This window comes from Erpetoichthys calabaricus, chromosome 15, assembly GCF_900747795.2.
Source record: "Erpetoichthys calabaricus chromosome 15, fErpCal1.3, whole genome shotgun sequence".
NCBI lineage: Eukaryota > Metazoa > Chordata > Cladistia > Polypteriformes > Polypteridae > Erpetoichthys > Erpetoichthys calabaricus.
Window position 1 is genome coordinate 88170875 of NC_041408.2, and position 16107 is coordinate 88186981.

The window sequence follows — 16107 nt, forward strand, 5'->3', positions numbered from 1 at the left end:
ATACAGTATGTCTCATTCCTCTCACACAATCCCCTACCTCACAATGTGGCCTTATAATCAGCTCGCTGTCCTCACCACTCAATCCATCTTCACATTAACTGTCTCTTATTGAATTAGTAGATGAGAATTTGATTTCGACTCCCAGGTGTCTTTACCGAGATGGCCACTTACTTGTGACAGTGAGCTTTGCCTCCACCATCGATGTGCTGAATTTAGAAATGGCTTATTGGGTGGTGGAGGCAACGCAGGCAGGGTCAATGAAAATGTTTCTGTAACATGGAATTCAGGATGTCCTATGAAGGTTACTCTTTTGCCAATTTAAATCTCTTTTTTCCTCAAGTGCTTAAGGAGGTTAGTGTGTACATATGGTATATAAACCCTTGGCACAATGCATGCTGGGAAAACCAACAGTGTGAGTTTTCAGCATTCGACTTATATGACCGACATTATAAAATACCGGAAATTATACGGTAAAAATCAAGCCCCGACTTATCCGTGGGAGAACTTAAACGTGAGTATATACGATAATAATCCTCTGTGACTGAACTCAATGAAAGACACAGCAGCACTTGAGGCTGTGCAAAGGTGAGCAACCAAGTGCATCGTGGGACTGAAGGACATGTGCTACTCTGACAAACTCAGAGAATTAAACCTCTTTAGTCTCAAGCAGAGGAGACTATGTGGTGGCCTAATCCGGTTCTTCAAAATCCTCAAAGGCACTGATGGAGTAAATCCAACCAAATTCTTTCAACTTAATAGTGAACCACACAGTCAAGGACACCAGTGGACATTAAGGGGAAGGGCATTTAGTACTGAGGCCAGGAAGCATGTCTTTACTTCAAAATGAAGTGGGAATCTGGAACAAACTACAAAGACATGAAGAAAAAACTTTGACAATTTCTGAGCAGGATCTGGATGAGATATTGGTACCAACTTGGCTATTAGCTAAACAAACAAGCTTTTTGGAATGTTTGCTGCTTGTCAAATGTCTTTTGTTCTTATGAAGTGGTTTTGGAAATGGACGGATTAATACATTTTCAAAAGTATTTATCCTACTTAAGAACGGGTGTAAAACAAAGAGTCCCAATATGAAACCTGCCCTAGGTGTGGTGCTGATAGGTACAAGCTCACTTTCCATTAGTTTAATAATAATAATAATAATTCATTACATTTATATAGCCTGCAAATCCACCTACTGGTATGAATCCTGGGAGGAAACTGGAATCCCTAAAGGAAATGCTGCCAGATTAAGAGAAAACATGCAAACTACACACAGAGGAGCTCAGCTCTGAATCAATCTAGTGACTTGCAGCTATGCAGTGCCAGCATTTCAGCCATGCGGGATCACATCCATATTGAAAAAGATATGAAATCTAATGGAACCGACTGATGAAAATGATCGGAAAGAATTCAAAAGACATTGCTAACATACCAATTAATAAAACAACTAAAAATCTAATACAGAAATAAAATCCTAAACAATTCTACTGTAAATTTAATCATAGCAACCGATTTACTACACTATTTCCTTCTGAATCATTCACTCCTCGTCCATGACCTTAGATCAGAGAATTATTTGGAATGGAAAAGAAAAAAAAAATCCGTACCTTTTCGATGACTGAACGAGCAAATGTCACTGGATTAGAAATGTTCTTGATGGAGGAGACGGCTCCAGCTGCTAGAGTTTTGCCATCCATGATGAGCGCGTCAAGTTCCACCTCTCCATTAGTATTCAGCGCCGCTCCATGTCCTGCAGGAAACCATTCCATTTGTAAAAGGTCAAACCTTCTTAGCCTTAAGCTTTTGAAGTGAAGCAGAGCAAACAGTTGAGAAGCTATTTACTACATTGCTTTGACAGCTTTGGACCAATCCTCCCCAAAGAAAATGAACAAAAAACAAATACTTTAGGTTTTTGTTAATCTGTTTCATGTGAGTATGAGTGAAAACAAGTAGGTTTACTTTCAGACATTATTAGTCTATGGGTGAACCTCAGGAAATAAAAATCAGGTGGTCAATCGAAATCACTTGTGACTTCAATGTGCATTTTGTCACCTGACAATGTTTAACGTTGTTTCATATCAGTAACCCAGGAAATTGACACAAAACTTTGTTATTCATATATTAAAGACAGACAGACAGACAGACAGACAGACAGACAGACAGACAGACAGACAGACAGACAGACAGACAGACAGACAGATAGATAGATAGATAGATAGATAGATAGATAGATAGATAGATAGATAGATAGATAGATAAGTAAGGCACTATATAACAGATAGATATTATAATTGAAGTGTGATAAAAAAAAGTATGTAAAAGCAAGACCCCCGCCCCCACCCCACTCTTTGCAAGACTCAACCTAAAACTGTTGGCGGTATCTGAACATGAGATAGCAGATCATTGTAGGGCTTTACCAATAAATTAAATTCTCACAAAAATACTTAATCATTACAATTTTTAGATAATGCAGTTGTGAGGTTGTTTTTAGTGTTTAATGGACAGTCAATTAGAACCGGCCTCCCGTCCAGGTTGTTGGGTTTCCTCATAAAATAGATGGACAGAGGAAGAACAGCTATGGCAACTACATGCCCACCCCAAGCTCCTAGGTGGCAGTGTCCTTTAGACAGGCTGCTTAATCAGCAGTAATTGGTTGATTGTCGAAGGCATTGCTCAATTTTATCAATAATTAGGTAGCTGTCACTGATAGGTCATTGGTTGAATGAACTGTAACTATCTGTGACACAGACACATTTTATACTCACACATGGGGGGGATCACCTGAGGATCACTTGCCTATTCTACTGAGGTTTCTCCCTTTCCACCTGCAGCTCAGAAAAACCACCAAGAGAGGGCAAGTGACCTGATGACAGCACCCAGAGTTGGCCCTACCATGCCAGCCTACATTCTAAATAAAACGGACTGTCCCCAGACAAGGTCCTTCAATTGGCCATAAACAAGCACCTATGTAAGAGAAAAACGTTTCTATTTAGCAAACCAGCACACCACGATCTTCTGTTGTTGGTGTTATCAAGCACAGTTTTTTTTGTTTTTTTTTTTGTTATTTTGTGCCAGTTAAAACAAAAATGCCAGGTTGGTACCCCAACATTTCAAAGAGGTTCATGCAATTCTGTCCACCTGGTCCTTCAGTCTAAGAATCACAAACTTCAAGCAGTCACTGCATGCAAGGGATATGTGACAAAGTCCTAAATATGACGGCTTTAATAGACCGGACACTGCTGTGTCCCAAACATTACGGTGCCCTGCAATGGGGGGGATTGTGTAGAAAAAAGTGTTGTGTGACCGAAATGTATGCAAATTAAATGAAAGTCTGCAATGTGCACTTTAATGATGTCTGAATTGTTTGATTTGTACAGCGGCATGCAAAGTTTGGGCCCCCTTGCTTAAAATGTCCATTACAGTGAACAGTTAAGTGAGCAGACGATGAACTGATCACCAAAAGGCATCAAGTTAAAGATGACACATTTCTTTGATATTTTAAGCAAGATTACATTTTTGATTTCCATCATTCACAGGAACAAAACACCAAAAAAAAAAAATTAAAAGGGCCCAAAGCACAAGTTTGGCCACCATGACATGATCAGTATTCAGTAAGATCCCCCTTGGCAAGTATCACAGCTTGTACGGTAAGTGCTTTTGAGTCTTTCGGTTCTTATGTGGGGTCTTTTCGCCCCTTCGTCCTACAAAAGTCTTCCAATTCTGTGAGATTCTTGGGCCGTCTTGCATGCCCTGCCCTCTCCTTTGAGATCTCACCACAGATTTTCAATGACGTTGAGGTCGGTGGACTGTGAGGTCGATGGAAAAACCATCAGCTTCTGCCTCTTGAGGTGTTCCATTGTAGATCTGAAGGTGTATTTCGGCTCATTATCTTGTAGGACCCATCCTCTTTTTAACTTCAACTTTCTCTTATCTATACTAATACAAGGCAAAGCCCTCACTGACTCACTGACTGACTCACTCACTCACTCACTCATCACTAATTCTCCAACTTCCCGTGTAGGTAGAAGGCTGAAATTTGGCAGGCTCATTCCTTACAGCTTACTTACAAAAGTTAGGCAGGTTTCATTTCGAAATTCTACGCGCAATGGTCATAACTGGAACCTGTTTGACTGACTCACTCATCACTAATTCTCCAACTTCCCGTGTAGGTAGAAGGCTGAAATTTGGCAGGCTCATTCCTTACAGCTTACTTACAAAAGTTAGGCAGGTTTCATTTCGAAATTCTACGCGTAATGGTCATAACTGGAACCTGTTTTTTTGTCCATATACTCTAATGGAGGAGGCAGAGTCACGTATTGCGTCATCACGTATTACGCCTCCTACGTAATCACGTGAACTGAAAACGAGGAAGAGATTTACAGCACAAGTCAAACGCGGGAATGAAGGTAAATGACGTTAATTGTTGACTGTCTTTTAATACTGTGTAATTGTTGAGTGTCTTTTAATACTGTGTAAGCATACATATTAACACATGTGCAATTAAACGTGTGCATTTACGGGGTGATTTCTCAGGCTTAAAAGCTCGCCTTTTATTAAAAAGGTAAATGAAAACTCTTTTCATTCTGAAGGGCACAAACCACGTTAGATTTCAGCCGTTAAATGCGCAAAAATGTCAGTACACCAGATAAATAAGCGCAACATATTATCAGTTGTATTGTATGCTTACAATACATATAGAAATGTGTTAATCGTTAACTAATATTATGGGATGGTGTTTTTCGACTCGTGCCTTGATTTAAACGATTGCATGTCTTGGTGGGTTTGCATAGCTTATTGTCAACATCTTTACACCTCTTTTTAAGACTTAATTTAAAAAGGTTTTCTTTTCTTCTTAATTAAAATTTAAAAGCAATACTTCACCGCTGCGAAGTCCCTCTAGCGCTGACGTCCAAGGTTCGATTACCGTAAGCGAGTGCAGTGAGTGTGTACGCCTGATGAGCCAAGAATAAGGGGGAAAGACGTGTCGCGTACTCTTTGCATTATTTGACAGTAAACTATTTTCATCCATTCTATGATCTGCTTCTCACAACTGAAGGCACCGTGGCTGATGTTACCTGACTTGCTGGCCAACCATAAGCGTTACCTGGTAGGTAACCACCCACTCACTTCACTCCCTTACGGGAATCGAACCTCGGACGTCAGCGCTAGAGGCGAAGCCCCTAAAATTGCGCCACGGCGTGTGGTTCGTTTATTTGACAGCATGTAGATCGGGGTAATTACATTCACAGCATTCGTAGTCTGATTCACAATCTGGTTGTATGGGTGGTTACCTACCAGGTAACGCTTATGGTTAGCCAGCAAGTCAGCTCGAAGTGATCACTCGAGTGAACGCAGCTTCACAAAAAAACAGATCCTTAACAAACTGTTATTGGTATATTTTCCCTCAATTTTAAAAGGTTTTCTTTTCTTCTTAATAAAAATTTAAAAGCAGTACTTCGCCGGTGCGAAGCGCGGGGATTTGAGCGACTGACGCATACAGACATATTCATGAGTGCAGGTACTTCAGAAAGAAAGCACCGTGTAAACCTAAACTTTAAATTAAGTTCATAGACCTACAAAAGGTTGCCATTGATTTGAGGCAAGATTGCTTTTCTCATGTACAACTATACGTTGCATTCTTAACAGTAAGCTTGCACAGCTTGGTCATATTACAACCTGAGTGCTGAACTGACAACGTCGTATACAAACAGAACTATAACAATTGTAATAAACAAACAAAAAAAAAAAGCGAAGAACCCTTGGATTTAATAAAAAGGCTCCTTCCTTGGCGAAGCAACGAAAAAGGAAGACCTTATATGGCGTTCGTTTATAAAACAGCGGAAAAGCTGTGTTAAGGCTGCTTCACAAAAAAACAGATCCTTAACAAATTGCTATTGGGATATTTTCCCTCAATTTAAAAAGCTTTTCTTCTTAATAAAAATTTAAAAGCAGTACTTCGCGGGGATATAGATATAGATATATATATATATATATATATATATATATATATATATATATATATATATATATATAGATGTATATAGAGATATAGATATATATAAATATACATATATAGATATAGATATATATAGATATATATATATATGTATGTAAGTCTATATATATATATATATATATATATATATATATATATGTATATATATATATATATATATATATATATATATATGTAAGCTTATAAGTACTGCCTTACTTCTCTTTAAGAAAGGAAGATGTAATGATACTTGATTTAAACGATTCCATGTCTTGGTGGGTTTGCGTAGCTTATTGTCAATATCTTTACACCTGTTTTTAAGACTTATTGACTGAAACGGGCTTTCACAAAAAAAGTTAGGGCTTTGCTACAGGATACACCCTCCACAAGTTAAGCAAGTAAAAATAAAAGTGTATATTTCTGTTTTATTTAAACCTTTTAAGTTTGTAGGCATAGCCCCATTTGGCTGTTTTAGTTTTTTTTTCTTTCTTCAGTAATATTAAATCTCCTTAAAGAAAAAGAACATATGCATTTTACTTTTTTTGTATCTCTTTAGTAATATTTTAGTGAAAAAGGATAACCAGTATTTAAACCTTTTATGTTACTTTATAAAGTTATTTTACACAATGTTGAAAAATTAATAAGAAAGCTACATATTTTGGCAGCTGCTGCTTTAATTTTCAATGAAATGAAAAAAGCTCTCCAAGAGAAAACCTCAATGAAGAAGAAACAGTTTGCACTATCTAAAAAGGAGAAACCCTCATTTATAAAGGTTTGCTGCAGATGACTTGACTGAAAATAAATTAATACTTCCTATGTGTATAATACATATTTATCTATTTTACTTATGCATTTATTCCAGCAACTTGCAACATCTGAGGTACAATTTGTTACATTACTTTTGTTTTTTGCAGCACAGGCAGGTGAAGTGACTTCCTCAGGGTCACACAGTGGTGTCAGTACCAGGATTTGAACTGACAAGCTCCGGGTTTACTGAAATATTACTGAAGAAAGAAAAAAAATGAAAACGGGCAAATAGGGCTATGCATACAAATGTCCATCCATCCATTATCCAACCCGCTATATTCTAAATACAGGAGCCAATAAGTAGATATGTATATATACAGTATTATATATATATATATATATATATATATATATATATATATATATATATATGTGAATGTATGTATGTATGTATATATGTATGTCTATATTTATATGTATATATATATATATATACATACATGTAGATATGTAAATTTGTATATGTATATATATATGTATATGTGGATGTGTATATGTATATACAGTAATCCCTCCTCCATCGCAGCGGTTGCGTTCCAGAGCCACCCACGAAATAAGAAAATCCGCGAAGTAGAAACCATATGTTTATATGGTTATTTTTATATTGTCATGCTTGGGTCACAGATTTGCGCAGAAACACAGGAGGTTGTAGAGAGACAGGAACGTTATTCAAACACTGCAAACAAACATTTGTCTCTTTTTCAAAAGTTTAAACTGTGCTCCATGACAAGACAGAGATGACAGTTCCGTCTCACAATTAAAAGAATGCAAACATATCTTCCTCTTCAAAGGAGTACGCGTCAGGAGCAAAGCCTGTCAGAAAGAGATAGGAAAGCAAACAAATCAATAGGGCTGTTTGGCTTTTAAGTATGCGAAGCACCGCGGCACAAAGCTGTTGAAGGCGGCAGCTCACACCCCCTCCGTCAGGAGCAGACAGAGAGAGAGAGAGAGAGAGAGACAGAGACAGAGTTTGTTTTTCAATCAAAAATCAATACGTGCCCTTCGAGCTTTTAAGTATGCGAAGCACCGTGCAGCATGTCGCTTCAGGAAGCAGCTGCACAGAAGGTAGCAACGTGAAGATAATCTTTCAGCATTTTTAGACGAGCGTCCGTATAGTCTAGGTGTGCGAACAGCCCCCCTGCTCAATCCCCCTACGTCAGGATCAGAGAAAGTCAGCGCAAGAGAGACAGAGAGAAAAGTAAGTTGGGTAGCTTCTCAGCCATCTGCCAATAGCGTCCCTTGTATGAGATCAACTGGGCAAACCAACTGAGGAAGCATGTACCAGAAATTAAAAGACCCATTGTCCGCAGAAATCCGCGAATCAGCAAAAAATCTGCGATATATATTTAAATATGCTTACATATAAAATCCGCGATGGAGTGAAGCCGCGAAAGGCGAAGCGCGATATAGCGAGGGATTACTGTATATGTATATGTAGATATGTGTATATCTAGATATGTATATACAGTATATGTATATATGTTTATGTATATATATATGTTTACATAACCTCTTTAACACACTACTTCTCCGCTGCGAAGCGCGGGTATTTTGCTAGTACATAATACAGAGAAAGTACAGGAATTGTGAAAAAATTCAACCTCGAGATTTTGATGAATCTTCACGTTTTAGACCTTCCTCAGTCTGTTTTGTGGTGTGGAATTTTGAAAACAAGTTGATAAATATTTTGCATGTCTTTATTTGTAACTTAGGCAAAGCAATGTAATATTAGTGTTACATTAATGAGAAGCATTCATGTTTACCCCCTTGGACTAAGTCAGGACAGTGAATTTTACAACAGGGTTGAGTGACGTGCCTCGGACAAGTTTGGCAAGTGATTCTCTGCAGGACTCTCTCAGTCAACCCCTGCATGGAGGCCAACTATCTAGCTGGCAAGCTTCACCTTACCAAATGGTTTTGGGGGCAGGTGTGAAAGGTTTTGTGTGCCCCCATTGGTCTAAAGTATGGCTGTTTGGGATTGGCCTGAATCAGAGGCCATTCTGGACCATGACACCCTATTGGTGTAAAGGTTTGATCAAAGAATGCATAAATTCAGTTGCTTTACCCCTCCTCTCTCTCTCTCTCTCACTTACAAACATCTGATGAAGGAGCATCTCACACACCATGAACTGAAAAGGACAACACAATGAAGAGCACAGCTCGGCAGCCATATTGAGACAGGCATGCGGCCTGAAAGATGACCACAAATGAAGCCTTAACTAGAGACATTTTAAGTAACTAACAAGTCTGTGTGCCACCTGAAACTACACATCAACATTTATCAGGTTGTATGGTTGCCAGTGTTCACTTGTACTTTGCATATTGTTATTATTTATGAATATTATCAATAACACATTATTTGAATTGTAACTTAACTCCTGCTTTTCTTTTACTACACCTAATTGCCTGAGGTTATAAATGTAGAAGGGAAGGTGGGGAGAAGTTATTTGAATTTCGAAATGAAACCTGCCTAACTTTTGTAAGTAAGCTGTAAGGAATGAGCCTGCCAAATTTCAGCCTTCCACCTACACGGGAAGTTGGAGAATTAGTGATGAGTGAGTCAGTCAGTGAGTGAGTGAGTCAGTCAGTGAGGGCTTTGCCTTTTATTATTATAGATAAAATAGAAATCCTGTCCTGGAAAGCAAAAAGCAAGTCTACGATACCTGATTTTCTCGGGAGACATTTTAAAGACCAGCGAGACCAAAGACACCCCCTACTTACAATCTACTCGCGAGACCAAAGACACTCCCTACTTACAATCTATCAAATAGGACAATAGGCAGCAAAACATTCAGACTTGTGAAGGATTTGGACACACACAGATCCAGGGCTCTCAACGCATATAAAGCGTGTAAGGACACTACGTTATAAATTAAACGACGAAATATAAATTCTACTTTATTCACATAATTTTACTTATTTATTATGTTCTACTATATATCTTTCAATCTATGACTTTTTGTTAATCTAACTGATATTCTTCTAACTTTGTACAGTTTTTGATAAGCGGATCAGGATGCATTTCACTGCGTGTTGTCCTGTATAACTATGCATGTGACAAATAAAGAATTCTTGAGAATTTCAAGTTTACTGCACATGCATTTATTGGTTACTTTGTTCATGTATATATATTTATCTTTCTGCTTATTTAAAAACCTAAATTTACCCCAGGAGTCAAAAACGTTCTGTCTAGCCCTTGTACAAAAACCTAGGCAAAAGCTGGGGTATCACCTTGGTAACCCCATGTACTTTTGGAACTGTGAGAGGAAAACAGCACGACTTTACAGACAGGAGTCCAATGCAGAACTCTACTTACTTTTTTACTTTGTAAAAAAAATGTATTAACTGCTGATGATGTTGATCGTTTTGTCTATGCTCAAATTCCAAACAGAGAAACCTATCCTGACCTCATTAAAAAGATTCAGCATATCGGGAATCGCAAGATTACAAATATTGTTTTTACAGAAGTTCTGAAATAAAAGTGAAACTAATGAAATAGCAACAATTCAAAGAAAAAAAATCTTAAAAGTGTGTATGCGGAAAACCAAACACGGGGGTTGGTGAGCGAAGCGAGCAGGGGGCGAAGCCCCCTAGTCTTACATAAAATGCTGAAAAGAAATGTGTCATCTTGAACTTGATGTCTTTCGGTGATCAGTCCATCTTTTGCTCAGTTAATTATTCACAGTAAGAGCCAGTTTATACTTAATGCTCATAACGCTTACGTGCACATATCATGGCTGCCACGTATTCCCAGCGTTTTTTTGACACGTCCTCTGAGCACATCATGTTAAATTAACATGCTACGAGATTCAATACCAGCAAAAATATGGGTGGCGTGTGTGTTCAAGTTTTGGTACGTGACGTTAGCACCGTTACTATCAACAGGCTTGCAGCTCCAACAGGATCAATTTGTGTGCTTCGATGTTTGATGAATGGTTTGATGTGGTGAAGCTAATTATCAGACTCAAATGCTGACATGAGAATATTTTTACGGTGCTTTTCTTCTTCCATTTTTTGCATAGGCAATACAAGCGCCGCATATTCACCATTGTAATGACAGAATACACTTAAAGGTCCCACATACCATCTTCTGTATCGCTGATGCCTGCTTCTTTAATTGTTTTTGTACTTCCACAACAGCATCAGAATACACAGAATTTCTATTTATTTTTTTTTTTTACTTGTTTCTTCCCTCAACTCACAACACAGTGAAACCAGATGTTGTTTTCTCACCATGATTTCTCACACTGCCACCAAGCGGAATCTTCCAGATTTAGTTAAAGAAAGCGGGCAAGTATAGCGTAGCAGCAGCGTCCTCAAGAGCATGTGGCGCAAAGCATTAAGTATATCCCAGGCCTTACAGACATTTTAAGCAGGGATACCCAAACTTTTGCATGACATTGTAATTTTAGACTTTGGAGCAGGAAAGTAAATCAAGGAAAAACGTATCTTTGTCCTAAACATTATGGAGGGCTCTGTATACTTGACTTTTACCTAAATATTGTTCACAGTGAAGGGAGCTATACGAAAAATAACTTGTGGTAATAATTTATGGTATAAGGTAAAGCAGTGTGGAAATGCAAACAGAAATTTTTAGGTTTTACAAAATTGTGCACAAAAAATTATAAAGAAAATAAATTAAAAATTAATTGAAATAAAAAAAAATATATTGCCCAAAATGAGGAGTCACAGCCCAGCCATTTTTTCCCCACACACAACGGATTTAAAAATAGCCCATTTGGGCGTGAATCCAGCCAATCTGTCGACTACGCTAGCCAATCTGTCTACTACGCTAGCCAATCATTTTCCCTTCCATTTGCCCTTGGCCCCCTCCCAGCAGTCTCTGTTGCTATGCAACATGAAGCAGGTGACAGTCACTTAATGGAAGGGGTGATAGAAATAAAAGATGGAGCAAGGCAGAGTTCCTTTGCCTGAAAACTGTGTCTCTTTTCTTTGTAGAAACCTTTTGTCAGACTCCATGTGAAGATTCCGAGACGCTTTTGTGTTTACTTCAGAGTTTGACCTCATTTGTCTGGTTGTTTGGATTTTGTCCTCATTTTGCATTTTTGGTTCTGCTTGCATAGACTCGGAGTCTTTTATATGTATAAACCTTAAAACAGCCATAATTGTGAGTAAAAGAAAGGAATAAAACGTATGTTATAACATTTGATGAAACCAAATAACTTTAAATTGATTTGGCCATTTTGAACCCTTTCATATACTCAGGAATGGGACTCGGACCACCTTTATTTTTTCATGGCTGTAAATTTTAACAGTCATTTATTCTACTTCTTTTGGATAAAAACGACCCCGTGACTTGCTGCAGGCTTGCCGCCACATTCACGTTCTTCACAGACGACACACCTAACAGCTACGGCCCTCTCTGAAGCCTATTTAGGTCATTTTGATCAGTTTTGCGTGAATTTTAGGGGAGATTAAAATAATGAAGTAAAATATTCAAATTAAATCATCTCACCTAGCCGTTGTCCACTGAAACCTACTGATACTTCTCCATGGCTTATCTATAATTATTTTATTTAATGCGCTCTATTCATTCCGGTTTGGCTGCTGCTATTATTACATAAAGACGAGACGCTGTCTTTGATTTCTTTGTTTTACAAACTGAAAATAAAAACCAAAAGGAAATGAGATTTTTTTCCCCCCTTGCTCTTGGCCTATTGATGAGCCCGTGTTATACTCTTTATAGGTATATGAATAAAGATGGTTTCTGTTCACTAAATAAATTAACAGTTTTCAGGTACACATTGAATTTTTGATATTATCATGCAATTTTCTGCTTAATTTAAAACTTTAATGTGCAAATAGATATTGTGTGAGGAATACAAATATGTATAAGTCTGTGAAAAAGTAAGTAACATGTTGACTTTTTTTTTTAACATATTTGAGCAAGAAAGCAGGAGATCTTCACGAGAACCGTGCCTAAAGACAACGACAAGATATTTAAATAAAGAGGAAGGAAAATGTGTCATTTCATTTTATTACACAAACATATTGATAGATGTGATGGTCTACTGGAGCTAAAAAGTAAGTCCACCCTCGGTCTCAGATGCTAGTGTCGCCCCGTTAGCAGAAATGACCTCTTCTAGCTACAGGGTAGTGCAGTGAAATGGGAATTTTTGAAACTCCGTGAACTAGGCAGTTGTTTCGTGACCTCGATTAGAACCCCTTGCCATTAGTTATAATGGAGCAGTGGAGTGGTTCGATGTGAAAGCCTTTTATAAGAATGGTGATTGTGTGACTGCTGCGCAAAGGGAATTTCGGCATCATTACCAGTTAGGACGTCATGATCGTGTCCCGTCTGCTCATGTGATTCCAACATAGGTGCGTAATTTCGAAGAAATGGGTTCAGCCTTAAAAAAGAAGTTCCCAGGTAGAGCCTCTTCGCCTTACTGCCAGACAATCGATGGCAGGTATTCGACAATTGTTTGGAAGGCATGTTATTTCACACAACGGTGTCCCCAGATCTCACTGTTTGTGATTTTATTTTTCTGAAAAGTCAGGCGTACCAAACACGTCCTGTAACCACTGCTGAACTAAAAAGGAGGATTGAAGAGGAAATCGTTGGTGTTCCTCTTGATATGTTAAGTCAAGCAAGGCTGTCAGAATGTGTACGGAGAAATGGACGACACCTTCATGATGTTTTCTTCAAAACACAAAATGAATATTGAATGAATATCGATTACCATCATTACTGTAACTGCATATCCTGTACAATACATTTCATCATTAAATGTATTTTGTTATGTGTTTATTCATTGCATGCACTGAACATCAATTGAAAATTTCCCCTTTCCCTGCGCCACCCTGTATTTTCCATAACTTGTCCACCAGTCTCGGACATCAACTCAGTGACATTTTTGTCCACTCGTCCATGCAAAATTCCTTCAGTCGCAAGATGTTTGTGGGTTTTCTTGCTTGTGCAGCTTGTTTGTACATTCCAATGGGATTCAAACCAGGAATTTGACCGACCCAGTCCATAATCCTCCATTTCTTCTTTTTGAGCCAGTCCTTGGTGGATTTGCTTCACTTCACATTCACATTGAAAGGTTCATTTCCAGTTCAACTTCAACTTTCAGATAGATGGCTTCACATTCTCCTCAAGCACACTTAGATATGATGCAGAATTTATAACCCGACTGAATGACAGCTTGCAGGCCCGGAGGCAGCAAGGCAGCCCCAAACCAGAACATCTCCACCACCATGCTTCACAGTGATCTTGCACTCTTGAATGGCGGGGTCTTGATGCATTAGGTGGAAGAAGCTGCTGTACCAACCATTGGAGTTCTGCAGCATTGTGACTGCATATAAATAAGGCTGATTAGCACGCTCCATGCTGGATGTTTCCAGGCATTGTTTGAGGCGCATTCACAAACGCATATTTAGAAGAGGATTGTGATTTATTTCTATATATCTATATATATAAAATCCCTATGTGCGTCCAGGTGTCCATGTGTGGGTGTCTTCTGGTGAAGTGCTCATGCGCGGGGCACGGTGCTATGCGCGATATTACTGTCAGAGAAAGTTAGAGGCGTTTTACGGAAATTCAAACCAGTATTACTGCAAGAGGAAATTAAAGGTACACAATACAGTGACGCATATTACAGCCACATACAAGCCAGTATTACTGTCAGAGGAGATTAAAGGCATATTACCGACGCGCACGCCTGTATTACCGGCAGAGAAAATTAAAGGTATATTACAGACATACGGACGTATATTATGGACGTACAAGCCAGCGGACGTACAAGACGGTATCCTTCAAAAAGGGCGCGCACAAAAAGGCGAGCCTCAAAAGGACGACCTCAATTGGGCGCAGCGAATAAAGGCGCACGTAAATAAAGATCTGCACCTGTTGCTCTTCACATATTCCAGAGCCATTTGAACTAAATTATCTACGCGCCCTTATTGAATAGAGCCGTACAAGACAGTATTACTGTCACAGAAAATTAAAGACACACAATACACGGCGGCAGCCCATGAAGAATGGCCAGCTCAGCAAGTAAACATCAACAAAAGAAAGGCTGAAAGAAAGAAAAATACGACCAACAAAAAGAATGAGGTCAAAGTCCCTTGCCATTTAATATAGACTGTTCCTACTAATGTTTATGCACTACTGTTCTAGTGCCCGTTATTGTAACGGGCTAAATGACTAGTATATAAATAAAATCCAAAATCTGTCTGTCCGCTTTTCATGAGAGAACCGCTTAACAGATTTAGATCGTTTTTTTTTTCTATAATTTGCTTGAACATTCTGGTTGATTTTACGACTTCTCTCATTGCGCTAAGTATCATAGTTCGCTTGCCGTACCGATTTATTCACGCAAATCCGAGAGAGACGCAGCAGGCCAAGGGAGGGGGGCGGGGCCCTCCTCACTCACATGCCAGCCTCAGGGCGTGTCTTACATCTGCTTAGCTAGTAAACGAGAGAACTACTTAACGGATTTAGATCATTTTTTTTTTCTAGAATTTGCTTTTGCAACTTCTCTCATTGCGCTAAATATCATAGTTTGCTTGCAGGAGCGATATATTCGCGCTAATCCGAGATGGAGGCTGCGGCCTGAGGGGAAGGGGCAGCGTGACGTCAGGAGTGGGGAGTTGGTCTACCTCTGCGTTTTGAAGTGTACCTTGCCTCCGCTTAGATAGCGATACCTTTTTGTTTATTGATTTTTAAAGTTTGTCCTCTTTCACTACTACGCAGATTGCTAGTAAATGATAAATGGGCTTACGCCATGTTTTATAAATCTGATTTTTTTGGCATACTTATTTTCTTGTTTCAGGTGGTGTGAGGAACCTCATCAGAATTGGGTGATGTTAAGAGTTTTGTCCACCAGGGGTCAGTGCTGTGGCCACTGCTCTTTTTAATATAAGAGGGACGTTCAAAAAGTTTCTGCACTTTTTTTAACTCTATTTATTAAGAATTTCAAACACAAATGACATTACTTTTCTACATAGTTACCTTCCTTTGCGATATAATTTTCCCAGATTTGTACCAAGTTTTCATTGCCATAGGCAAAAAATGTTTTTGGTTGAGCGTGTAGCCACTGATGCACCGCTGCTTTCACATCATCATCACATCAAAATATGGTTGTAGCTGTAGCTGGATGTTGGGAGCGCTCTGCATCTGTCACACTAGTGCGGCCGTTTTCGAACATTTCAATCCACTCATAGACGACCCTATGAGAAAGAACTTTATCCCCATACTAAGCACACATGTGGAGATGAATTTATGCTCCTGGCACACCTTCTGCCCACAAAAAGCATAGGACAGAACGCTGTTCGTCTTT

General features: G+C 38.8%; 1 protein-coding gene across 1 annotated transcript in view; it reads right to left on the reverse strand.

Annotated features, from left to right (window-relative positions):
* si:dkey-103j14.5 (isoaspartyl peptidase/L-asparaginase) overlaps window positions 1-16107 on the reverse strand; it is a 227905-nt gene that overhangs the window by 182646 nt on the left and 29152 nt on the right. The window contains exon 3 of the mRNA XM_028820750.2: window positions 1608-1750. Coding sequence (XP_028676583.2) covers window positions 1608-1750 — 143 coding nt within the window. The remainder of the gene's footprint in view (window positions 1-1607; window positions 1751-16107) is intronic.